General features: G+C 38.3%; 1 protein-coding gene and 1 non-coding gene across 5 annotated transcripts in view; both read left to right on the forward strand.

The window, feature by feature from the left end:
- STRN (striatin) overlaps positions 1–27574 on the forward strand; it is a 127867-nt gene that overhangs the window by 77505 nt on the left and 22788 nt on the right. For 3 of the 4 annotated variants that reach the window (XM_050753338.1, XM_050753340.1, XM_050753341.1), the window contains 6 exons: positions 6798–6908; positions 9053–9139; positions 9578–9721; positions 15630–15766; positions 24282–24457; positions 26430–26477. In XM_050753338.1, coding sequence (XP_050609295.1) covers positions 6798–6908; positions 9053–9139; positions 9578–9721; positions 15630–15766; positions 24282–24457; positions 26430–26477 — 703 coding nt within the window. The remainder of the gene's footprint in view (positions 1–6797; positions 6909–9052; positions 9140–9577; positions 9722–15629; positions 15767–24281; positions 24458–26429; positions 26478–27574) is intronic. The other variant, XM_050753339.1, reaches the window with a different exon arrangement.
- On the forward strand, positions 26791–26892 carry LOC126934514 (U6 spliceosomal RNA). The gene has a single exon (XR_007718980.1). It is a non-coding gene; the product is annotated as a U6 spliceosomal RNA (small nuclear RNA).

Consider the following 27574-nt stretch of genomic DNA (forward strand, 5'->3'; position numbering starts at 1 on the left):
TTTGGGTCCAACCTTTCATGATGTTTGAACTTGAATTCTCCATGTGAATTTTAAAATCATTTCTTCATGTTGCATGAATAACTGAAGATTTGATTTCAGTTTCCCATATATGTAAATAATTTGCAGCCAATTGTTATCTTTTCAATATCGAGTGGTCTCCTCAATAAAAAAAGATATAAGTCCCAAATTATACAGATTACCCTGTTTATAAATAGTATTTTTTTGGTTTTTTGTTTTTTTCTTTTTCAACTTTTATTTTAGTTTTGGGAGTACATTTGCAGGTTTGTTACTTGGTTATATTGTGTGATGATACAGTTAGTTATATTGTGTGATGATGCAGTTTAGGATATGAATGATATGTACTGATCCATGGACTGAGCATAGTACCGTTACTTACCAGTTGGTTTTTCAGCCTTTACTACCCTTCCTGCCTCCCGCGTCTAGTAGTCCCCAGTGTCTTTGTTGCTTTCTTTATGTCCATGAGTACCTACTGTTTAGCTCCGAATTGTAAGTAAGTATTTGGTTTTCTGTCTATGTTAATTTACGTGGGATAAATACAGACTCTAATATACCTTTAAGAACTAGAACACAGGCTATAAGACTGGAATATAAGTATTACTTCTGTCCAACTGTTTTTTTTTTTTTTTTTTTTTTTTGAGACGGAGTCTTGCTGTGTCGCCCAGGCTGGAGTGCAGTGGCCGGATCTCAGCTCATTGCAAGCTCCGCCTCCCGGGTTTTTACGCCATTCTCCTGCCTCAGCCTCCCGAGTAGCTGGGACTACAGGCGCCCACCACCTCGCCCGGCTAGTTTTTTGTATTTTTTAGTAGAGACGGGGTTTCACCGTGTTAGCCAGGATGGTCTCGAACTCCTGACGTCGTGATCCGCCCGTCTCGGCCTCCCAAAGTGCTGGGATTACAGGCTTGAGCCACCGCGCCCGGCCTGTCCAACTGTTACTTAGTATGTTTTGCTTAAAATGAAGAACTTTTTTTTACATTTTTAGTTATACACATTAGAAATACTAATTAAATCCCTGTTTTTTTGGTATATTTCGTCTCTGAAGGAAAAATGAAAGAATTCTAAAGCCAAAATGAAAAAAAGTAAGATATCTTTTCCTTCTCTCATTCATTTAAAAATTTTGTTGAAATTGTTCCTCCTTCACAATTGCTTGGTTTTTATATGTAGTGACTGATAAGAAAACTCTGTTAGGTAAGTTTAAGGAAAAGGTTTCCTAATGTTTTTAACAAACTAAAATAGATTTTTTGTAACCTTTTTTCCATCTGAGACATTATACAATAAAATTGATTTGTGTTTGTCTCAAGGAGATGTTCTTCCTCTGTAAATATTGAACAATCCCAGTAGCACAAGGTCTAGAAGAGATACTTTGTTATGTTGCTAATTTTTCTGCCTTGCATTCAGGGTAGACTTCAACCCCTCCCCCCTTAGTTATCACAAACCATTATAATAAGGGCATTTGTTGAATCTTTTTTTTTTGGTTTGTTCGGTTTTTTTTTTTTGACAGAGTCTCACTCTGTCGCCCAGGCTAGAGTGCAGTGGCACGATCTTGGCTCACTGCAATCTCTGCCTCCTGGGTTCAAGCAGTTCCCCTGCCTCAGCCTCTGGAGTAGCTGGGATTACAGGTGCCTGCCACCACGCCTGGGTATTTTTTGTATTTTAGTGGAGACGGTGTTTCACTGTGTTGGTCAGGCTGGTCTCGAACTCCTGACCTCAAGTGATCTGCCCGCCTCGGCCTCCCAAAGCCAGGGATTACAAGCATGAGCCACCAGGCCTGGCCCATTTGTTGAATCTTTTAATGACTCTTTTTGTTGAGGTGTTAAGTAAGTTACTTAAGTAAGGTTGACTGTCTATCCCTGATGTGAAATTTGAAACCTGAAATGCTCCAAATTCTGAAACTTGTTGAGCACTGACATGATACTTAAAGAAAATATGCATTGGAGCATTTTGGATTTGGGATTTTTGGATTAGGGGGTGCTGAACCAGTATAATACAAATATTCCAAAATCCAAAATAATTTGAAATCCGAAATACTTCTAGTCCCAAGCATTTCGGGTAAAGGATAGTCACTTGTAGTGTATTATTTTGCTTTTATATTGGAGCTTCCTATGAGAGCAAGAAACTGATTGTATTTGTAAGTCCAGCTGACTTCTTCTTGCCCTTTGGATTCAGTTGAAAATTACTTTCTAGGATGATTGGTAGGTTCATTTGCCCCAGAATCATTAAAAAATAGTTTTCTGGGCCGGGCACAGTGGTTCACACCTGTAATCCCAGCGCTGTGGGAGGCCAAGGCGGGTGGATCACCTAAGGTCAGGAGTTCGAGACCAGCCTGGCCAACCTGGTGAAACACCGTCTCTACTAAAAATACAAAAATTAGTTGGGCATTGTGGCGGGTGCCTGAAATCCCAGCTACTTGGGAGGCTGAGGCAGGAAAATCACTTGAACCTGGGAGGCAGAGGTTGCAATGAGCCGAGATTGCACCATTGCACTCCAGCCTGGGCAACAGAGTGAGACTCTGTCTCAAAAAAAAAAAAAAAAAAAAAAAAGTTTTCTTGTGCAGCGATAATATTGACAATAGTAACTTTATAACCATAGCACACAATAAATTTTTCATAAGCCTTTACTTTTCCTTAAACCATGTAAATTTTCCATTACCTTCAGGGACTGTGTCATGGTACCAATGGCATTTCTTTTCCTTTTTTTGTAGCAAATAATTGAAGAAATTATCTAAGATACTTATTTAGTCATTGAAGAATACAGTGGCTATCTAGTGACTGGCTTTTCTTTCAAGAAAAGAGGTCTGGAAACCAAAGGGAAGTTAAAGTGAAACAGGCCTCTATTCTGTCTTATTCTCTACTGAGCTTGTGTATCAAGTTACTCATATTTTAGGCAAGTCCACCTACATAGCTGCATCTGCCGTGCTGCACTGAGGTCTTTCTCTGAGGTATCACACATCTGCATAGATATAGTTGGTCATTTTAATTGTGAATCATATCGCAAGGGTACCGGAGGTTGGTTTTTCCCAAGGACAGCTGCACTGTTCCTTGTGTAACTTCCTTTACTTTAATGTATGAGTCATAGCTCAGTGTATTATATGATACATGTGTGTACATTTTACTTAGCCTACTATATGAGTCACATGCATGACTGTTCTCACAATTGAGTTTTCTCATTCTTTAGTAGCGTGCTGAATAGTTCTGTTAGTGAGCATGAGTAAATGGAATGTTTCAGTTTACTGGAGGTTTCTTTACCAGTCGTTTGACTTGTGTGTTTTAGAATTTTATAATTCAGATTCGAAGGGTTCACTTCTAACAAATTAACAAAACTAGATTGCAAAACTTGTCTAATTGAGTGAACATTTAAACCATTTTAAGGGTTCGCTCCATCTCTCTCCTACTGTACTCCCTTCCTGCTCTACCAAAATAAAAAAGGAATATGCTTAGGTTCAGTATCTGGTTAGATTCTTGCAAGCAAAAAGATTTTACCGTACATCTTCCATGATTATTATTGTTCTTATGAATCTAGTAAGATTATAAGGCTACATTTTAACTTCAAAAACCTGAAGACATTCTGGGGACCCAAAAGCCATCTAGTTTAATTTATTATTAAGACTTGATTGATGAAAATTAACATTTTTAATTGTTACGTCTTTCTGGGAAGATAAAGATAGATTATAGTTAAGTGTATAAAAGTGTTGTTTAAAGTGATTTTTAATAGTATTATATTCAGAGGCCCAGGAAACAGTTATCTAAACTGGATTGAAACTCAAATTGTTAAAAACAGATTTCTGTTTATTATTATTCACTTCGGTTTACTCCGATCATTCATTCAACAAATACTGATCAAGTGCTTTCTATTTGCCAGGTTTTCTAGGTGAAGATCCTTATTCTTCTGGTGCTTACATTCCACTAAGAGGATATAGTATGTCAGAAGGTGATAAATGCTATGGAAAGTAGAAAAAGTACAGAGTAAGGGAGATAGAGAGAGCTCGGGTCAGTGTAGGGTAGAGAGAGCAGTTTACAATTCAAAATAGAGTGGTTAGCTGGGTGCGGTGGCTCATGCCTGTAATCCCAGCACTTTGGGAGGCTGAGGTGGGAAGATTGCTTGAGCCCAGGAGTTTGAGACCAGCCTGGGCAATGTAGCGATACTTCATCTCTACAAAAAATTTTTTAAAAATTAGCTGGGCATGGTGGTACACACCTGTTGTCCCAGCTACTTGCGGGGCAGAGGTGGAAGGATTGCTTGAGCGCAGGAGATCAAGTCTGCGGTGAGTTGAGATTGTGACAGTGCACCCCAGCTGGTTTGATAGAATGAGATCCTGCCTCAAAAATAAATAAATAAATAAATATGTGTGTATATATATATTTAAGTTAAAAACCCATAAAATATAGTGGCCATGGTAAGCCCCATTGAGAAGGTAACAGCTGAATAAAAGACATGATAAGGGGATTGGCCATCTGGGGAAGAAGTGTTCAGGAAGAAGAAAGCCAGCACAAATGCCCTAAGATAGCAGCATCCCTGGCATGCCTGAGAAATTTAAGGGAGCCAGAGTGGCTACAGCAGAGTGATTCTAGGGAGAATGTAGTAAGAAATGACCAGATTATCTTGGGCCATGTAGACCAGTGGTGAGATGGGGAGCCATGGGAGGGATTTGAGCAAGAAGGGTGACATGATATTTTATTTTAAACCATCACTGGCTGCTACGTTGAGAATAGACTGCACAGGGAAACTAGTGTTGATAATAGACTTGGGGGAGGGGAAGCAATTATTGCAGTAATCCTAGCAAGAGATCATAGTGGTCAGAGAAGTAGTAGATGTGCTGAGAAGCCAGATTCTGAAATTTGTGAAGGTAGAGAAAATAGTTTTTCCTGATATATTTAATGTGGTGTGGGAAAGAATGGGTATTGCTCTGAGCAAGTGCACATATAGAGTTGTCATCAAATAAGGTGGGGAACCCTTTGGATGGAACAGATTGGATGGGGAGAGAGGTTGGGTGTTTGGTTTTGTATGTTTGCTTTGAGGTATCTGTTAGTCTTCCTAATGGAAATGTAGAATGAGCAGTTGGAGATATCAGTCTTGGGTTCAAGCTAGCATTCTGAGTTAACATTTACATAGCATTATATAGTATTTATGTTGTTTTATAGTAAATATAAATATATAACATTCTTTAGATTTTCTTCTCTTGAAATAGTGACAATTGATTATTGATTTTCTTTACTACTAGAAGCTGTTTCCTGTTTTAAGAATGTATAAACTTAACATCACTTAAATTGTAAATTTTAAATGAAGGTTGATTAATACGTTTTAACAAATGCTATGTATTAAGCCTGTAAAATAAAAATTATCACTTTTTTTTTCTTTTTTCTTTTTTTTTGAGATGGAGTCTCGCTCTGTTGCCCAGGCTGGAGTGCAGTGGTGCCATCTCGGCTCACTGCAAGCCCTGCCTCCTGGGTTCACGCCATTCTCCTGCCTCAGCCTCCTGAGTAGCTGGAACTACAGGCGCCTGCCACCTCACCCAGCCAATTTTTGTATTTTTAGTAGAGACGGGGTTTCACTGTGTTAGCCAGGATGGTCTCGATCTCTTGACCTCGTGATCCGCCCACCTCGGCCTCCCAAAGTACTGGGATTACAGGCGTGAACCACCGTGCCTGGCAATGATCACTTATTGATGAACACATGGCAAAAATATCAAATTCTTTAAAAGATCATTAGAGTTTATTTTGTACAATCTCTAATAATTTTCTCTCATCACATAAATTAATACGAAGTGTCTTTTTGTGTTAGTCCTAGTGGAATTCTGAAAACGAGAACTTCTGTTTTTGTTTGTTTGTTTTCTGAGACAGAGTTTTGCTCTTGTTGCCCAGGCGGGAGTATGGTGGTACAATTTGGGCTCATTGCAACCTCTGCCTCCTGGGTTCAGGAGAGTCTCCTGCCTCAGCCTCCCAAGTAGCTGGGATTACAGGCATGAGGTACCATGCCCAGCTAATTTGGTTTTTTTTTTTTTTTTTTTTTTTTTTTTTGAGATGGAGTCTCGCTCTGTCGCCCAGGCTGGAGTGCAGTGGCCAGATCTCAGCTCACTGCAAGCTCCGCCTCCCGGGTTCACGCCATTCTCCTGCCTCAGCCTCCCGAGTAGCTGGGACCACAGGCGCCGCCACCTCGCCCGGCTAATTTTTTGTGTTTTTAGTAGAGACGGGGTTTCGCCGTGTTAGCCAGGATGGTCTCGATCTCCTGACCTTGTGATCCACCCGTCTCGGCCTCCCAAAGTGCTGGGATTACAGGCCTGAGCCACCGCGCCCGGCCGATATTTTTTTTAATAGAAATGTTGTTTCACCATTTGGTCAGGCTGGTCTCGAACTCCTGACCTCATGTGATCCACCTGCCTCGGCCTCCTAAAGTGCTGGAATTACAGGCATGAGCCACCGTGCCTGGCCAAGAAGTTGTTTGGGCTTAATTTACTAAAAATCACTAAAATACTCCAGGGTGTGTGTGTGTGTGTGTGTGTGTGTGTGTGTGTGTGTGTGTGTGTGTGTGTGTGTGTGTGTGTGTGTGTGTGTGTGTGTCTTTCAAGAGAAACTTACTATTCTAGGAAATCACACTGATAATTTATTCTTAGTGATTATATTTTTTTGTGTGACTTATATATATATATATAATGAATAAACAATGACTTCTTTTAAGTTAGTGATACTATAAAGAAAATGGTTGTTATGTCATTCAGACATATTGACTCAGAGTGTTCAATATTTTATTGAAAAACACTGTTTCATTTGTTTCACTCTGTTTAGAAAAGGAAGACCAGTGTCTCATGCCTGAAGCCTGGAATGTGGACCAGGGAGTAATTACCAAACTCAAGGAACAATACAAAAAGGAGAGAAAGGGGAAAAAGGGGGTGAAGAGTAAGTGGAAAACATTGTATCTGTAAATCATAAATCTTGCCTCTTTACATCCCCCAGTGTTTTTTTTCAATGTTTTCCTAAAACTATTTACTCTTTTTCATTTCTGCTCCTGACCTCTTTCCTTTTCACCTGCTCTCAGGGGTTGAAATTAAATGATTAGCTATTTAATTATGAACTTAAAAGAAAACAACCCACATGTACTTATGGAATCATGTATACTGTATCCCAATAATAAATCCAGAGCCTCATGAGTATTGGGCTGTGTATTCAAACACAGTGATAATTTGGTTTTTAAAAGTACCTGTGCTTGTATTAACAGTGTTTTTTGTTTTTTTGTTTTTTCAGTAACAATTTATAACTCATTTAGTGTGAACCTCTGGCAATCCACCAAAATTATTGCTTATAATTTTAGACATTGGTGACAGAAAGAAAGTTAATTTCTACCCCTGAATGTTCTATGTGTTCATAACATGCAGTTCATTTACTCATAGCACTATATGCTATACAGGGCACAGAGTCAAATATATAACTTCTAAAAATATTTATTTTCTATTTAAACATTTTTGACCAGTTTTATTTATAACATTATTACCAATTACCTTTTTTCCTTTTTAATAAAATATGTGCCGCATCAAAAACAAAAGCCAGAAGGAAATTTCTAGCCCTGTGAATCATATATGTTTAATTATTTCATTATGCAAATTATTTAGCAATGAATCTAGTTAAGAATGCAAAATGGAAATACAAAAACTTGCAAACCATTCCTGAAAACAGTCTTAAATCATCTTAGGGGAACAAGGCTAAACTACCTCCTTGTGTTTCTACCCTCACTGATAATATGGGCCTCCCTTTTATGGCAATAGGAATTTGATTATTTGAAATATTTAGGTAGTATCAAGTGAGATTAAAATCTAACTTAGTGAGAAATGTATTTTAACGTTGCGAAACACTGGAAAGATGTGCTTTTTCTTTTTCTCTCTCTGTAGTGATGCTAAAGCTTATTAAAGACCATCATTCCTGTTAGGACATTCTTTTAAACTTAAAACATTACTTAAAAGCATTTAAACCTTTATTTAAAATATTTTAGAATTTACAAGTGTTTAGCTTGATTTGATTAAAAAGTCAGTGTTATTGATGTTAAAACGTAGTATCAACCATTACATAATGAGAGATGATGTTGTTTAATGCTATCTCAATATAGATTAAAATCAGAATGAGAAAGATTGATATTAAAACATAAGCACGTTTCGTACCTTTTAGCCAAATATACTTACTGATAGACAATTTAATCTTAACAAGCATAGGGAGATGATTTGTCATGGCTTTTGAGTCATGTCAAAAAACCAGTTAAACTGAAATTTTGAGGAAAATTTGGATATCATATGTGAGAAATAATTTCCAGATTAACTTAATGTTGATATATTTCTTTAGGTCATTATGCTACAAAAATGAATGTCTTGAAATATAAAAGATCTTTTAGTTGGAAAGGTAACCAGGACTTATTCTCAATCCATCTACTTTTCCATTGATTATTCAGTTCTTGTCAAATACCAAGGCATTGCTGTAGTTGGAATTTAGAACTTAACTGAAACTGCACCATTTGACTGGAACAATATTCCTACTAATAGAAGCAATTGGATTTCTTAAATCGGGAGATTACAGTGTGTTCAGACATCTAGCATATGGTTTTTTTAGTATGGTGAAGAAAAATGACACTGTAAGGGAGAAATTTTTAACATCTTTCATTGAAGAGAGAGGGACTACACATTTTAGCACATTTTATTTAATGTCTTCAGTTCATGTTATCTTGATAAAAATAGCAGTCTGGGAACAAGTAAAGACTTAGGATAAAAATAGAACTGAAGCCATGCTTTGAATTGATATAAAGCATTGACTTATAAACCATCATGAAGTTGTTTTTTTTTTAATTGAACTCGTACTCATTGGAAAAGTTTGAGTCTTTTCAATGTGGTCTAGTAGAGATATTTCCAGTCAAATCATGTACTCCAATCATACCATCTTGAAATACATTTCTAGGCATTAGTTTAAATTGCTTAAAAATAGTTATATTCTTTGCTGGTATAGGAAAAAACCGTAACAGACTTTGGGTAAGATTTTCCCATTCTTAATTAAACTTATAACAGGAAAAACTACTGAAGATCTGTTTCAGCCTCTATCCTATATAAAACAGTCAAAACAGGGATGTGGGAGAATGAAGAATCAAAGTTCAGGTAAGTAATCAGTAGGGCATGAGACTTCACCTCGGGTACCATAGCTTCAGGATGTAAGGCAATTAATGCAACTTAATTTAAACAAACAGGGATGTTATTTAATTCAGTGCACAGTAGGCTCACAATCTGTATCTGGCTGCATTTAGAGCAATATTCAGTGGTTAAAGAATATTTTTCATGGTCTAACTGGACATGAGCATTCTTTTTTATGTAAATAGTGATATCCCATTTGCTTAATTTAAACAGTATAATTCTTTTCAAGAAATAATAAACTTTTACAATAATTTGAAAACTTGAAAATACTTATTAATCTAGTGGAATATTTTTAAAGGTAAATATTGACGGATGGAAAATAAGGCTTATGATACCATTTTGAGGCAGTTGGATAATTCTCTTTTTTCTTTTTTATCTCCCCCTCCCCCCACTTTTTTTGGCTAGGGCCCAATAGGTCAAAACTCCAAGATATGCTTGCTAATTTGAGAGATGTTGATGAACTTCCTTCATTGCAGCCATCTGTGGGTTCACCTTCCAGACCCAGCAGCTCCAGGCTTCCTGAACATGAAATTAATAGGGCAGATGAAGGTAAGTATTTAAGATACTCTGGAGCACAAAATGCACTTGGATGTATATCTTTAAATTCATTCATTAGAAAGGACTCTCCTATCAGAGAGAACTTTATTTTGCAGATGTTTGATCTGCATAGTTTTCCCCAAATGCAAACTTTCTTACATTCAAGGGAGTTTGATTCCAACTTCAATCTTCAAGACTTGAGAAGGTGCATACTCTTAAAAACCAACTCTAAGTTCTGGTTTAAAATATCTGCTGGCTCCACTGATGCCCATGGCCCTATATATACCATTCCAACATTGGGGGAATTAACAGTCCATAAATTGGTAGTAAATGTTTACTTTGAAACTCATATAAATATTTAAGCAATTTATTAATGATAATTGAAAAAGGAGATAAAGTCACTTAAAAGTCTAGTCACATATTCTGCTATTTTAACTTGTTCCCTTTCAGTCCTGGTTCACGTGTGTGTGTGTATGTGTGTGTGTGTGTGTATATATATGTGTGTGTGTGTATATATATATTTATTTTTATTTATTTATTTTTTTGTATGCCTGGGCTGGAGTGCAGTGGTGCACACGATCTTGGCTCACTGCAACCTCTGCCTCCTGGGTTCAAGCGATTATCTTGCCTTAACCTCCTGAATAGCTGGGATTACAGGCACCTGCCACCATGCCTAGCTAATTTGTTTGTATTTTTAGTAGAGACGGGGTTTTGCCATGTTTGCCAGGCTGACTTTGAACTCCTGACCTCAAGTGATCTGCCCACCTTGGGCTCCCAAAGTGCTGGGATTACAGGCATGCGCCACCATGCCTGGCCTCACATGTATGTACTTTTTATACAGGTGTAGAATATACCTGCATAAAAATACGCATTATTTTACATCATGTATAATAATTATATTTTGTGTTTTTAAAATCATAAAAATGATTTTCATAATGATAATTTTAAGAATGTATATTATATTTTAGACTCGATATGAAACTATTCCTTTTGGATATTTAGGTTGTTTTTAGTCTTGCAGTATAATCCTATGGTATATAAATACAGTTCTTTCTTTTAGACACAAGGTCTGATTTATCTGTTTATAAATGCGTAAAATGTTTATATGTGGAAATTGATTTTAAAGTACATATTTAAGCTGAGCATGGTGGTCCCTTGGGAGGCTGAGGTGGGAGGATCACTTGAGCCCAGGAGGGGTTTTTTTTTTGTTTTTTTTTTTTGAGACAGGCTGTCACTCTGTCACTCAAGTTAGAGTGCAGTGGCGCAATCACAGCTCACTGCAGCCTTGACCTCGCAGGCTCAGGTGATACTTCCACCTCAGCCTCCGGAGTAGCTAGGACTACAGGCACATGCCACCATGCCCAGATAATTTTTTGTATGCTTTTTGTAGAGACACAGTTTTGCCATATTGTTCAGGCTGATCTCAAACTCCTGGGCTCAAGTGATCCAACTGTGTCGGCCTCCCAAAGTGCTGGGATTACAGGCGTGAGCCACCGCGCCTCGCCCCTGTTCAGGAGTTTGAGACTGTAGTGTGTGATGATTGAGTCAGTGAATAGCTACTGCACTCCAGCCTGGGTAACATAGTGAGACCCTGTCTCTTAAAACAATCAATCAAATATTTATATTAGCTGAAAATTCAGCATGACAGTAATTATGATTAATGTATATTTTAAAATATTTTAAAAAATTAATCCTGAATTTAAATACTGTATTTGTACTTTCTCTTCAAATTATTATTTATTGATCAACACAGCCTGAGAAAAAGTCACAGAATAATCATATGGTTTTTTTCTTGTTTTTTTAGTCCATTACATTTTAGAGAGACATAAACTGATACAATTTTGATGTATATAGATTTTCATGATTGGAATACTTTTTCAGTGAAATTTTTGACCAGTACATGGTTAATTATTTGTTAGAGTCAATTATAGCATACTTGGAATTTATTACTCATACAAAGAATCAACACATTACATGCTAGATATAAAATTTATTTGATGTCTTTTGAATTACAGATGTGAGGTCATGTTCGTCAGTAGGTATGTTGATCACTAGGATGCATTCTGTTGACATTATAGGTATGAGACTTCTAATCAGTTGCATTTATCCCAAGATCAGGTCTAGATAAGGAGAAAAGTTAGTTTTTCTCTTATTCTCATAATTCAAAAAGTTTATCAGATTTCATTTCGGGCCATACATGAATTATGCAGAATTCTAGTAATAGGGGCAGGATATGTACTATTTACTAAAGGACAGATGTACAAAAGCATTATATAAGCCACAGAAGATGTCCTTGATAAAAAAACATAGTGAGGAACTTTAAAACTCAAGCATTGAATGTTTGTTTAACTTGCTATCTGCAGCAGTGGTCGTAAGCCTTCCCCCTCGGTGCAGGTTTTTCAGAAATAGAAAAAACATTTAAGTGATAGATTGTATATTGAATTGTCTATAACTGATACTTCTTGGTCTTCAGTCCACTTTCAGAAAGAACGTTCATATGCTGTGTGTGCGCTATAATTTTGTTACTTTATTTTTATTTTAATAATTCAGAAGGCAGGGCCGGGTGCAGTTGCTCATGCCTGTAATCCCAGCACTTTGGGAGGCTGAGGTGAGCAGATCACTTGGGGCCAGGAATTCAAGACCAGCCTGGCCAACATGGCAAAATCCTGTCTTAACTAAAAATACAAAAATTAGCCAGACATGGGGGCTTGTGCCTGTAGTCCCAGCTACTTGGGAGGCTGAGGCAGGAGAATCACTTGAACCCAGGAGGCGGAGGTTTACATCACACCACTGCACTCCAGTCTGGGCAACAGAGTAAGATTCTGTCTTTAAAAAAAAAAAAAAAAATCAGAAGGCAGTGTCACACTTAAAAGGCACAGGGTTTTGTTTTGTTTTTTGGTAAAAGCTGATTAGGGCTAGTAAGGTTTAGTTACCAGATGGAAATGTGACCTATAGTCTTAAGTTCTAAGGCTCCTTAGGAACAATCAGGTAACAGTGATGCTTATTATTGCTCTCCCTTTTCAGTCCTGGAGTGTCCTGGCTGTCCACTGGTATGTAAGGAAGGAGTTGTTACTTTCTTTGTTTTCAGGTTTTACTTGGCCGTTTGTAGAGGATTAGTTAGAATTAGCTTACATGATGTATATGGTCTATCCTAGGAATCTTAGTCTTTTACACCTGAACAAAGTTATCTGGAAATGTTAGAAAAGAAAACAAATCAAACAAAAAACACCTGGCTGAAGACCTACCATCATAGTCTCACATGAGTCATTCGACTGATATTTTTGACCTGAAAATTGCTGTTCTAACTTAAACAATTCCTTTTCTTCTTTAGTAAATGTTTAGAGTTGTTTGAACTTCTCAGATGATATATGGTATTTTGGGTAAAACCTATTTTTATTTTTGCTACTGTATTGTATGGTGGTTTGATAATGTCTTAATTTATGCTCTATTTTGTTCTGATGAGGATTTTAAGAGTTTGTCACTACTGTTTTTAAAAGCAAGTAACTATTTTTAAATTTTTTTTAAAAGACATGGTCTTGCTCTGTCGCCTAGGTTGGAGTGCAGTGGTGCAGTCATAGCTCACTGTAGCCTCAAACTCCTGGGCTCAAGAGATCCTCCTGCCTCAAGCCTTCCAGGTAGCTAGGACTAGAGGCATGCACCACTGTGCTTGGCTAATTGTTAAAAAAAATTTGTAGAGGCCGGGCGTGATGGTTCATACCTGTAATCCCAACACTTTGGGAGGCCCAGGCGGGCGGATCACTTGAGGTCAGGAGTCTGAGACCAGCCTGGCCAACGTGGCAAAACCCCATCTCAACTAAAAATACAAAAATTAGCCAGGCATGGTGGCATTAGCTACTTGGTAGGCTGAGACAGGAGAGTTTGCTTGAACCTGGGAGGCGTAGGTTGCAGTGAGCTGAGATTGCACCACTGCACTCTAGCCTGGGTGACAGAGCGAGACCCCTGTCTCAGATTTTTTTTTTTTTTTTTTTTTTTTTAAAGAGATAGGGGTCTCGCCCTGTCGCCCAGGGTGGTCTCAGACTCCTGGCCCCAAAGGGTCCTCTCACCTTGGTATCCCAAAACACTAAGATTACAGGCATGAGCCTCCGAACCTGGCCAATTCTTTCATTTATTCAATGAGTATTTATTATCATACATGATTGAATATAAATCTGAAAAATGTCTTGTACATGTACTAGTCAATACAGTTGACTTGTTTCTTTTAAGAAAATTACCCCTTTAGCAGCTAGGGTTTGAACTACTAAATTCATCTTATTGAATCACAAATGTTTGTCATATATAACCACCTCTAGGAAACTACTCAAAAACCATCTCTGACGTTTGTCAGAACAATTTGCATTTATGGAGAGTGACATTTTGTTATTGACCAAATTAAATAAAATCATTAATATGACATTTTGCTTTTGACTGATTTTTCTATGATGGTTGTTGAAGGAATTGGATTGGTATGTTCAAAATGTTACAAAATAGGATATTTCAAGTTATTCACAAAGTAAAACTGACATTTTTGAAGTACACAGTTCACAGCTAATGAAAGTGTTCAAATGGACACTTTAAATTTTCTCACCAGGTGCGGTGGCTCATGCCTGTAATCCCAGCACTTTGGGAGGCCGAAGCGGGTGGATCTCCTGAGATCAGAAGTTTGAGATCAGCCTGGTCAACATGGGGAAACTCCATCTCTACTAAAAATACAAAAATTAGCCAGGCATGGTGGCAGGCACCTGTAATCCCAGCTACTTGGGAGACTGAGGCAGGAGAATCGCTTGAACCCGGGAGGCGGAGGTTGCAGTAAGCTGAGATCACGCCATTGCACTCCAGCCTGGGCCACAGAGCATGACCCCATCTAAAAAACAAAAAAACAAAAACAAAAGCAAAAAATTTTCTTTACCGGGTGCGGTGGCTTATGCCTGTAATCCCAGCACTTTGGGAGGCCAAAGCAGGTGGATCACTTGAGGTCAGGAGTTCGCGACCAGCCCGGCCAACATGGTGAAACCCCATCTCTACTAAAAATACAAAAATTAGACAGGCATGGTGGCACGCATCTGTAATCTCAGCTGTTTGGAAGGCTGAGGCAGGGAGAATTTCTTGAATCCAAGAGGTGGAGGTTGCAGTGAGCCAAGATGTCACCACTGCACTCCAGCCTGGGCGACAGAGCAAGACTGTCTCAGAAAAAAACATAAAAAAATAAAAAATATTATCTGAAGTAAACATTTTTAGATGAAGTATAATATACCTACAGAAGAGTGCTGATATTACAGCTCAGTGAATTGTCATCAAGGTAGAATTATTACCCTCCCATGTCACCACCCCTTAAGTCAACAAGTAGAACATTACCAGGGCCCTAGAAGTCCTGTGTTGCTTCTTTTCTTTAATCACTACCCCTCTCCTGCCCAGCAGAGGTAATCCTGACTTGTAACACCACATATTGATTTTGTCACATAAACAGGCACATTTTAGAGTTTGACCCATTTTCATTTGAAATTTTCTATACTCTTCTAGGTTATAAAATTAATGAATTATATTTTGAATGAGACCAGCACTTGTTACATATATTTAGTAATTAATAGAAATTGTTTAGGTAATTAGCATGAAATATCAAACAAGGAAAACTTACTTTCCTATAGTCATTATTTTTTATATAGTGAAAATGAAAGGACAGTGGATTCTTAGATTTGTTTCCTGTTTTACTTTTCTAATTAGTTGATGCCTTTACCTGTGGTTAAGATATGGAAAAAGCAATAAATTATTTAGGATTTTCTGCTCACTGAATTTTATTGTGTTTAAAAGCATTTAAAAACGATTAAGTGTATACGTGCATTATAAGAAATTTGATGCAAGCAAATGAAACTAAATGTTGGCTCCTTAGAGATTTTTAAATGTTTCCTTTGTCTTCCCTCTTCAGTGGAAGCATTGACATTTCCTCCTTCTTCTGGAAAGTCATTTATCATGGGAGCAGATGAAGCCCTTGAAAGTGAACTGGGACTTGGAGAACTAGCAGGCCTTACGGTGGCCAATGAAGCAGACTCCCTAACTTACGATGTAAGTAGTAGTTTTGTTTTTGATGTTTTTACTTGGTTTTTAAAAATAAAAACTTGCGCTGGGCGCAGTGGCTCACGCCTGTAAATCCAATGCTTTGGGAGGCCGAGGCGGGCGGATCACTTGAGGTCAGGAGTTCAAGACCAACCTGGCCAACATGGAGAAATGCTGTCTGTACTGAAAATACAGAAAATGAGCCAGGCATGGCGGCAGGTGCCTGTAATCCCAGCTACTCGGGAGGCTGAGGCAGGAGAATTGCTTGAGCCTGGGAGGCAGAGGTTGCAGTGAGCCAAAACCACACTACTGCACTCCAGCCTGTGCAACAGGGTGAGACTCTGTTTCAAAAAAGTAAAATAAAATAAAAAGTTGATTTTATAGAGAATGAAGACAGTGGTAAAACTTTTTTTTTTTTTTTTTTTTTTTTGAGACGGAGTCTCGCTCTGTCACCCAGGCTGCAGTGCAGTGGCCGGATCTCAGCTCACTGCAAGCTCCGCCTCCCGAGTAGCTGGGACTACAGGCGCCCGCCACCTCACCCAGCTAGTTTTTTGTATTTTTTAGTAGAGACGGGGTTTCACTGCGTTAGCCAGGATGGTCTCCATCTCCTGACGTCGTGATCCACCCGTCTCGGCCTCCCAAAGTGCTGGGATTACAGGCTTGAGCCACCGCGCCCGGCCTAAACTTCTTTACAAATATAGAACTTGGTTCAGTTTCCATTGAAAACTTTGAAAGATACATAAAGAAAAACTAACATTTTTCCATAACCTAGAGATGAAAATTATGGGCTTTACCTAAATCCATAATTTAGTATGATTTGTGTATTGGTTTTTGATAGGGGAAAGAATTCCTTTTTCCATTACCAAATTTGAATTTTGTTTTCTGTTTCAGGTCACCAGCAATTAGTTGTAATTCATGCCTACCTAAACAATATTTGCTTTGCTTCTTTAGTACATAAGTCAATATCCTATTGAGAAGAGATTTTAAGTATTAGTAGGCGTGGATGTGTACAGTGTGCTTTCCAGATGTTAAGGCTGACCCATCAGAGATTTGGACCAAAATTGATATCTTTGTACCTTTGTGCATACATTTACTTAATTCCAAACAATTGTTTTATAAATGTGTTTATAATTCCTCATCACAATAAATGATTTATTAGAAAAATAGTTGCTTATGTCATAGGTAAAGTATTTATAACCTGCCTTATTTCATTAAATTTCTCTCACTTTGATAGTTTATGATCTTTGTTGGAAAACACAATGTATCTCTTGCAGCACACGCACCATCTAGGGGATGTAGGATGGATGCCTAAGCAAATCATAGGTATGGTAAAGAAGCACTCCAAAGAGGAACGCTTACCACCCACTCCTCTTCATACAGATAAAAAACTCCCAACCTCTTTGCTAAGCCCATTAGTAAGTCTTTTGGGTTCTACCTCCAAAAACAGTTGAAAATCCATATACTACTTTTCACTTTCTCTCCTGGTCCATTTTTTTCTTAGAGCTACTGCAATAACCATCTAATCTAAACGGGCTCCTTGCACTCCATTCTCCACAAATATGATACAGATTTACAAATTTTTTTTTTTTTTTTAAAGCAGGGTCTCACTCTGTCACCCAGGCTGGAGTGCAGTGGCTTGATCTCAGCTCACTGCACCCTCTGCCCCCCCGGGCTCAAATGATCCTCCCATCTCAGCCTCCCAAGTAGCTGGGACCATAGGCACGCACCATCACACCCAGATACTTTCTTTTATTTTTGGTAGAGACAGGCTTTTGCCATATTGCTCAGGCTGGTCTCAAAACTCCTGAGCTCAAGAAATTCACCCGGCTCAGCCTACTCCAAAATGCTGGGATTACAGGCCTGAACCACCATGCCTGACCTGTTACAGATTTTTAAAAAATCATTTCTAAGCTGGGCACAGTGGCTCACGCCTGTAATCCCAGCACTTCGGGATGCCGAGGTGGGCATATCACGAGGTCAAGAGATCAAGACCATCCTGGCTAACACAGTGAAACCGAGTCTCTACTAAAAATACAAAAAAATTAGTTGGGCGTTGTAGCGGGTGCCTGTAGACCCAGCTACCTGGGAGGCTGAGGTAGGAGAATGGTGTGAACCCAGGAGGTGGAGTTTGCAGTGAGCTGAGATCACACCACTGCACTCCAGCCTGGGTGATAGAGTGAGACTCCCTCTCAAAAAAAAAAAAAAAAAAAAAAAATCATTTCTACTTCCAGTGTTTTTGTTGCCTTATATTTCACATTTGTCTTTTTAAAACACCATTGATTTTTGCTTTTTTTTTTTTTTTTTTTTTGGTAATCTTTGATAACCTGTGTCTTTTTTTTTTTTTTTTTTTTTTTTGAGAGGGAGTCTCGCGCTGTCGCCCGGGCTGGAGTGCAGTGGCCGGATCTCAGCTCACTGCAAGCTCCGCCTCCCGGGTTCACGCCATTCTCCTGCCTCAGCCTCCCGAGTAGCTGGGACTACAGGCGCCCGCCACCTCGCCCGGCTATTTTTTGTATTTTTTAGTAGAGACGGGGTTTCCCTGCGTTAGCCAGGATGGTCTCGATCTCCTGACCTCGTGATCCGCCCGTCTCGGCCTCCCAAAGTGCTGGGATTACAGGCTTGAGCCACCGCGCCCGGCCACCTGTGTCTTTTATTTGGAGCATTCAATCCTTTTTTTTTTTTTTTTTTTTTTTTTTTTTTGAGGCAGAGTCTCACTCTCCTGCCCAAGATGGAATGCAGTAGTGTAATCACAGCTCACTGTAGCCTTGACCTTCTGGGCTTGAGCCATCCTCCCACCTCAGCCTCCCAAGTAGCTGGGACCATAGGTGTACACCACCATGCCTGGCTTTTTAATTTTTTGTACAGACGGGATCTTGCTATACTGCCCAAGCTGGTCTTGAACTGCTGGGCTCAAGTGATCTGCCCACCTCAGCCTCACAGAGTGCTGGGATTACAGGCATGAGCCATTGTTCCCGGCTGGGGTAGTTTATTTTTTATTCAACCTTCCACCTTTCTACTACTTGGAATTTCTATACTCTTTCGCTACTCTTCAATGAGTACCCTAGAAAGTATCACATACGTTTTTATCAAAATTTTCCATGCAAAGACCTTATAATGCTTTTAATTCTTAATTCCCACCCTACTTACATGTCATTCTTGTTAACACATTTCTGAATATGTTTATCTTCTATAAAAAAATTGTTTTGTATACTCTACATTCAGTTAGGATTATTTATTTTACATTTTACATTATCCTTTACACATTTTGCTTTTTAAAATTCTTTTCTGCATGTCTGTCCATCTGGGATCACTTTCCTTTCACCTGAGGACATTTAGTATTTCTCTTTAGTGAAGGTCTGTTGGTGTCCGGTTCTCTCTGTGTCTTGTTTTCTGAAATATCTTTGTTTAGCCTGAGTGGGTCAACTGTTATTGCACATTGAATTCTAGTTGGCAGAGGTGGTTTTTTTTTACTCTAAACATAGTATTTTACTGTCTTTGTTTTATGTTTTCTGCTAAGGTCAACTATCATTTCTGTTGTTGGTCGTTTAATGGTAGTCTGATTTTTGTCACTAATATTATCTGTGTCTTTTTTTTTTTAGCCAAGGTTTGTTTTCCTTTTTTATTTAAGTTTCTTGAAGTTCTTAAATCTTTATGACTTGATATATTTTCATCACTTTTGTAAAGTTCTCAGCCATTTCTCTTCGAGTACCACTTTTGCACCTCTATCTCTCTTTCTCTTCTCTTTTTGGAACATAGTTATATGTGTGTTACACCCTCTTCCTCTTCTTCCTGTGACCTCTGTCTCCTATTCCCTTTATTTTTTTAATGACTCATCTTTCAATTCACTAATTCTCTCTTCAGTAATCTGTAGTCAGTAGTTAAGCCCATATGTTGAGGTCTTACAGTTTTTTGGTTTTTTTTGTTTTTTGTTTTTGTTTTTGTTTTTGTTTGAGACAGAGTCTTGCTCTGTGGTCCAGGCTGTAGTGCAGTGGTGCAATCTCAGCTGACTGCAAGCTCCACCTCCCGGGTTCATGCCATTCTCCTGCCTCAGCCTTCCAAGCAGCTGGGACTACAGGTGCCCACCACCATGCCTGGCTACTTTTTTTTTTTTTTGTATTTTTAGTAGAGATGAGGTTTTCACCGTGTTAGCCAGGATGGTCTTGATCTCCTGACCTTATGATCTGCCCGCCTCCACCTCTCAAAGTGCTGGGATTACAGATGTGAGCCACAGCACCTGGCTAGTTTTTGTTTCTTGAATTTTTTTTTTTTTTTCTTTTTTTTTTGAGACAGAGTCCTGCTTTGTCGCCAGGCTGGAGTGCAGTGGTGCGATCTTGGCTCACTGCAACCTCTGCCTCCCGGGTTCAAGCAATTCTCCTGCCTCAGCCTCCCGGGTAGCTGAGATTTCAGGCACATGCCACCACACCCAGCTAATTTTTGTATTCTTAGTAGAGACAGGGTTTCACCATGTTGGTCAGGATGGTCTTAATCTCCGGACCTTGTCATCCACCTGCCTCAGCCTCCCAGAGTGCTGGGATTACAGGTGTGAGCCACCGCACCCAGCCAAATTCTTTTTTTTTAGATTGTTTACAGATTTCTTCCAAAATTTTCAGTCTTGTCTTTTATCTCCTTGGACATAATCAACATCATTATTATTATTATTATTATTATTATTGAGACAGAATCTTATTATTTTAGCCAGGCTGGTGTGCAGTGGCGTGATCTTGACTCACTGCAACTTCTGCCTCCTGATGGAGGCTCTCCTCCCATCTCAGCCTCTTGAGTAGCTGGGACTACAGATGTTCACCAGTACGCCCAGCTAAAGCATGATTATTTTAAAGTTGAATTGGAAACTCTGTAGTTCTTTTATTGTTACGTGTTGTTTCTGCTCATTTTCAGTTATATTGTCTTACATCCTTATGTACATGATTATTTTTATTTTCAAGAAACTGTTATTTGAAAAGTTGTCTGTAGAAATAACTTCAGACCAAATGCTATAATTTAAATTGCTTTTCTCAGATGTATGCAGCCACTACCTCTGGGATCTGGGATCGATTTATTTCATTTTGAATTTTTACAGTCCCTGCAAGGCCTTGGCTTCTTCTAGTTCACCCTTATGTGTAGGATGCCACACTTTGAAATCATAACCCAAAGCAAAGTGGCTTACTGAGCCCAACTGTCATGGCAGGTTCATCAATTTGTATCCCCATGACACTTCAAAACTGTCAGAAAAACTGCTCAGCCTCTCAGCCGCCCCCTCTGGAATCAGTAAACAGCATCTGGGGAAAACAGCCCAAATATTGGACTCACCTTTTAGGCCTCTCTTCTTCTCTAGATTTTGGCCTGATTTTTCTTCAGTATTTGGTCTCTGTTTTTTATATTTAATTCTGTTTTTCTACTTGTCCTTAGTGCAGAGGTGGTCCAAATTACCTGACTTGTCATGGCTAGAAGCAGAAGTTCCCATTAGATACTTCTGTTCTCTCTATTCTAGCCCCACAAAGAGTTTATCCAGTATGTAATGTAACTTAGTCCTCTCTCCAGATAAAGCTCATTCTTTTTTCATAGTTTTTAATTGTTAGAAAACTTTGTGTTAGGTCTGTCACTCGGTTTTCAAAAGTAGTTCCTGGTTTCATAATAATACCAGTAATCTGTGGCTGTGTAACAAATTATGCCAAAACTTAGCAGCTTAAAACAAAAAACATTTATTATCTCATAGTTTCCATGGGTCAGGAATACAGAAGCAGTTTAGCCAGGTGATTCTGTCTTAGGGTCTCTAATGTAGTCAAGATGTTGGCAAGGGCTGCAATACCACCTGAAGACTTGACTTGTGGGGTGGATCTGCTTTTAAGATCTTCCTGTGGTTGTTGGGAGGCCTTGGTTCTTTGTTGGCTATTGGGGGAGACTTTAGTTCCTCACCACATAGGTCTCTCCATGGGCTTTTCAGCATGGCAGCTGGCTTCCCCCAGTGTGAGTGCATGTGAAAAGAGAGAGCAAGAACACCCAAGATGGAAGGTGTTATAACTTAATTTTGGAAGTAACTTGTTATCACTTCTGCTATATTCTGTTGGTGACAGAGACCAACCCTGTAATGTGGGACGGAACTATATAAGGTTTACCTATAAGGAAATGGAGCTGACTGGGGCCATCTTAGTGGCTGCCTACCACATTAAGACATTCAGAAGGAATTCGATTGCTCTTTCACCTGAAAGCCTTTCAGGTGCTTAAAAAGAGCAGACATGATTCAACTCAGCTTTTCTTCTTCCAGAATAAACAGCCCCAGTACTTACAGTAGTTCCTTGGATGATGTGTTTTATGTCTCTTATTATCCTAATTTGACAAGTTGTATCCATTTTTTTCTGCAGATGTTTTATTGAGGGTAACTTCTAAATTCCAATGGCTTGGGTTTGAATCCAGGCCCCTCCACTTACTAGCAGGGTTCTTTGGGCAAGTCACTTCTCTTTTCCTGGTTTATCTAGTCTGGAAAGTAGAGATAATGTTATTTCCTTCTTCATAGAGTTATTTTGAGGATTAAGTGAGTTAATGCATATAAAGTATTTTCAATAGTGGTCAAAATAATGAATAATGCCCAAAATAATAGCTATTGTTAGTATTGCTGTATTTTTGTCTTTTGTAAATAAGTAGTGTTTCTCCAGTCTTTTACCAATACAGTCATACCTTGCTTAATGATGGGGATACATTCTGAGAAATGTGTTCATTAGGTGATTTCATTATTGTGCAAACATCGTAGAGTGTACTTACAAGCCTAGATGGCATAGGCTTTACAAATCTATACAGCATGTTACTGTACTGTAGGCAACTATAACACAATGGTAAATATGTATCTAAACATGTCTAGACATAGAAAAGGTGCAGTAAAAATACAGTATAAAAGATTTCAAAATGGTACACCTGTATAGAACACTTATCATGAATGGAGCTTGCAGGACTGAAAGTTGCTCAGAATGAGTCAGTGAGTGAGTGGTGAGTGAATGTGAAGGTGTAGGACATTACCGTACTGTTGACCTTGTAAACACTGTACACCTAGGCTGTGCTAAAATATATATAAAAAAACTTTCTTCAGTAATAAATTAGACTTAGCTTACTATAATTTTTTGCTTTATAAACTGAATTTTTAAAAACATTTTAACTTTTATAATAACACAGCTTGAAACAAACACATTGTATAGCTGTAGAAAAATATTCTCTTCCTTTATATCCCTATTCTATAAACTTTTTCCTATTTTTAAAATTTTAATGTTTATTTTACTTTTTAACTTCTTTGTTAAGAATGAGTACACATACACGCATATTAACCTAGGCCTATACAGGGTCAGGATCATCAGTATCACTCTCTTCTACCTCCACATCTTGTCCCACTGGAAGGTCTTCAGGGGCAGTGACAGTCATGGACCTGTCATCTTCTGTGATAACAGTGCCTTCTAGTAGAATACTCTTTAAGGAACTGTCTAAAGCTGTTTTACAGTTAACTTTTAAAAAATAAGTAAAAGGAATATACTGTAGAATAAAAATTATAATATATAAACCAGTAACAGCAGTTAATATCATTATCCAGTATGTGTTCTGTACATAATTATACATGCTAGACTTTAATAGCACTGGCAGCCCAAATAGGTTTGTTTATACCAGCATCACCACAAACATGTGAGTAATGTATTGTGCTACAGCATTAAAACAGCTATGATGTTACTATAGGAATTTTTCAGCTCCATTATAATTTTATGGGACCAGCATCATATATGTGGTCCATTGTTCACCAAAATGTAGTTATGTGGCACATGATTGTACTTTTGCTACTCTTACTTAAACTTAGTCTGATTGCTAGCCTTGGAGTGTGAAGAATTCGTACCCTGTGGTGCTAGTGTAAATTCAAATATAATCTACCTCTTTAGCTTTTCTGTTATATGATTGGAATGAAAAAATAGTACTTTTTTTTTTTTTCGTTTTTGAGATTGAGTTACCACGGAGGGAAAGAACATGTGTGTGTTTTACCAGTAGAATGCGTTCTTTGAGTTATCTCTTCCATTTTTAACATTTTATGCTTCCAGTTTATAAACTTTGTTTCCAGTTTGATGAAAAAAATTTAGCTATTAGAAAGTATTTAAAATCTCAAAAGTACGATATTTTAAAATGTTAGCAGGTTTAAAGATAGCTTAGTTTTTCAACTCTTGCCCAAAATTATATTTGTATACTAGAATTTGTGTTAAATTACTTGGTCTTATTTAGCATCCTAATAAGATCTATTTTATGTAATTTGATTCACTTTTTATATTCAATTATGTTAATTGTTTTTGTAATAATACACCTTTCATATTTCTTCAAAGAAAACTAGTGTTGGGTTATTGCTAATTTTGCTTCTTGGTTTGGTTATCTACATATAAAAATTACATTGTTTTAAAAATTGCAAAGTGATGGTTTATTGACAAATCAGCAAGAATTAATGTTGAAATGCAATTTTTTTCCCCTATCCTGAACTAAGTGTGTAGATATCTTTGTTTTCTTTCTTTAATAGATAGCAAACAATAAAGATGCCTTGAGGAAGACATGGAACCCTAAGTTTACGTTGAGAAGTCACTTTGATGGCATCCGAGCCCTTGCTTTCCATCCCATTGAGCCTGTTTTGATAACAGCATCAGAGGATCACACATTAAAAATGTGGAATTTACAGAAAACAGCCCCAGCCAAAAAGTGAGAATATTCTACTTTGACATACTTGAATATTTTAATTAACATTTTCAGCAGAAAACGACATATTTTATTTCTATTAAATTTCCCAAATATTTCTTCTAGTTCTTTCTGCCATGTCATGTAATTTATTGTGTTTTTCCGTTTATACGACCTAATGGTAGGTTAGAAAACTGATGCTTAGGAAGATGTGGTGTTATCTGTTGGTTTCACCAGGGTTTGTGAATACTGATTACCGTCCTTATATATAACAGTATTTTTAAATGGCTGCTATATTTGGGGAGCCCCTTATCTGTACTGAAGGTTTTGACTGTTCCTATAAACAGGTATATGCATCTTTAAAATAATCAAATCTCCACCTCCACCCATTGTTTAGTAGATTAGACTTATGGGGTGGAGCAGAGAAAAGCCTCACTGGGATGAGTGGAGGGTCTTGGTCTTGTCTTTTGGCCTTAAGACTTTATGTACTTTCCATACCCACCAGTGTGTCTAGACTCAGAGGCTAACTTAACTGCTGAAGTGCTTGCCTTGGCCCTTTAGTTCTTGTCTAAGTATGGATAGACGTGAGTTAGTATAAACCCTTTAAAAGTCACATAGCTAAACCTGATTCTACTTTCTTGGGTCCTTATTGGAGCTCCACTCCTTTGGGTCACATGTCAAAAAAAGAAAAAAAAACCAGCATCTGCCAGCAAAGACCCTTTTGCAGTGTTGGGCACTTTGTTATTATAAGAGTCATCACTGAACATCAAATAGAGGAGGTTACAAAAATTTTACTACCAATGGAGGAAATCTGAGAGAGATCAGTGTCATTCATGCTGTGTCATACATAGGGTAGATGAAATATTTGATTTATCAGTCTGCTTCAGATAGCTCAACCAGATATTGCTAAAACCAGATGGACTTTCATATAGATTAGGTGTTTTCAGAAGAGAAAAATAGTTTACTGGCTATACATTGTGAGATAACATGTCTATACATAACTGCAATACAGTGTAGAAATTGGTAGGTACATGACTTTAAATCCAGTTTCCATCAAAGTCATAGCCAGTATTAGAGTATAGTGTACCTATAATAATGGTGTTCTGAGTAGTGAATAAACTGATAATTTGGACAATCTCTTCAGTATGGAGGATAGACATATTAACCTTATTGGAAAGGCAAGGAAATAGAAGTACCATTTGCTGATATCCTACTATGTGCATGATTGTGTCCTGGGGTGTTTTTTAACTTGTAGAATCCTATTTAATCCTGTGATTATTTGGTGTCATTCCCATTTTTTTGTTTTGTTTTTTTTTTTTTTTTTTTTTTTGAGACGGAGTCTCACGCTGTTGCCCAGGCTGGAGTGCAGTGGCGCGATCTCGGCTCACTGCAAGCTCCGCCTCCCGGGTTCCCGCCATTCTCCTGCCTCAGCCTCCTGAGTAGCTGGGACTACAGGCGCCCGCCACCGCGCCCGGCTAATTTTTGTATTTTTAGTAGAGACGGGGTTTCACTGTGGTCTCGATCTCCTGACCTTGTGATCCGCCCGCCTCGGCCTCCCAAAGTGCTGGGATTACAGGCTTGAGCCACCGCGCCCGGCCTTTTGTTTTGTTTTAAACGGAGTAATCTGAAGTTCTGAAACATTAAATAATTTGCTTAAAGTTCGCCAATTAGTGACAGAACTGGAAATTGAGTTCAGAAATTTATCTCTTCGAAGCCCATGTTGTTTCTCTTGAATGAAGCTGTCTTTCCCTTTAGTCAAATAGATTATGACAGGGCTAAAAATACTGTAACAAGATATTATTACTAAACAAGAATCTTGTTTCTTGATGCCATGAAAGTATAATTGGTGTTAAGTAAGCTTTCTTATGTATCATATAGTTGAGAATGGTATATTCCCATAATGTTTGTATTTTTAAAGGCAATTTTATGACATATGTTCAATTATACTGTTTATTACTGAAACTTCGAATGTTAAAGTCATCTCTCTCTGATTTAGGAGCACTTCTCTTGATGTAGAACCTATCTATACATTTAGAGCCCATAAGTAAGTATATGCTTTTTCTTTATTTTAAACCAATATCTTTGTAAAACAGGCTGGTTAGGATATTTTATTTTCTTTCACTTACTAGGTATTCTTTGTATTTAGGAGTTTTTTTAAATGTAAAAGAATTTGGCAGATAATGTAATGCTAAAACCAAGTTCATCACTGCGAAATAGGGATTTGCGCTTAAATTAGATTTTATTTACATGATGTTTAAGTAAGGTACATATTTATATCTTTAAACTAGAGCCAACTAGATTTAAATATTAGAAATTCCAACTTTTTTTCCTTATATAACCTGGATTAAAATATTCAAGTACCTGCTTTGGCAGTACCTACCCTACAACTGGAAAGATACAGAGATCAGCAAGGCCTCAGTACAAGGATGACACAGATTCACGAAGGGTTCCATATTTTTCTTTTCTTTTTTTTTTTTTTTTTTTTTTGAGACGGAGTCTCGCTCTGTTGCCCCACCTGGAAGGCAATGGCGTGATCCAGTAGAGACAAGGTTTTACACTGTTGGCCAGGTGGTCTTGAACTTCTGGGCTTCAACTCTTGACCTCAAGTGATCCACCCACCTCAGCCTCCCGAAGTGCTGGGATTACAGGCGCCTGGCTGAAGGGTTTTGAATTTTTCTAAATGTGGAAACAAAAGAATACTAGCCTGGCGCGGTGGCTCACACCTTTAATCCCAGCACTTTGGGAGGCCGAGATGAGTGGATCACGAGGTCAGGAGATCGAGACTATCCTGGCCAACACGGTGAAACCTTGCCTCTATTAAAAATACAAAAAAAATTAGCTGGGTGTGGTGGCAGACATCTGTAGTCCCAGCTACTTGGGAGGCTGAGGCAGGAGAATGGCATGAACCCACGAGGCGGAGCTTGCAGTGAGCAGAGATCGTGCCACTGTACTCCAGGGTCGCAGAGCAAGACTCCGTCTCAAAAAAAAAAAAAAGATTACCAGCTACCACAAAAACACAATTGGTTACATAGACCGTTGACACTTTATAGCAACTACACAATCAAGTATGTGTAATAACCAGCTAACAACATGATGACAGGATCAAATGGGCACATATCATTGTTAACCTTGAATGTAAAA

This window comes from Macaca thibetana, chromosome 13, assembly GCF_024542745.1.
Source record: "Macaca thibetana thibetana isolate TM-01 chromosome 13, ASM2454274v1, whole genome shotgun sequence".
NCBI classification, from domain to species: domain Eukaryota; kingdom Metazoa; phylum Chordata; class Mammalia; order Primates; family Cercopithecidae; genus Macaca; species Macaca thibetana.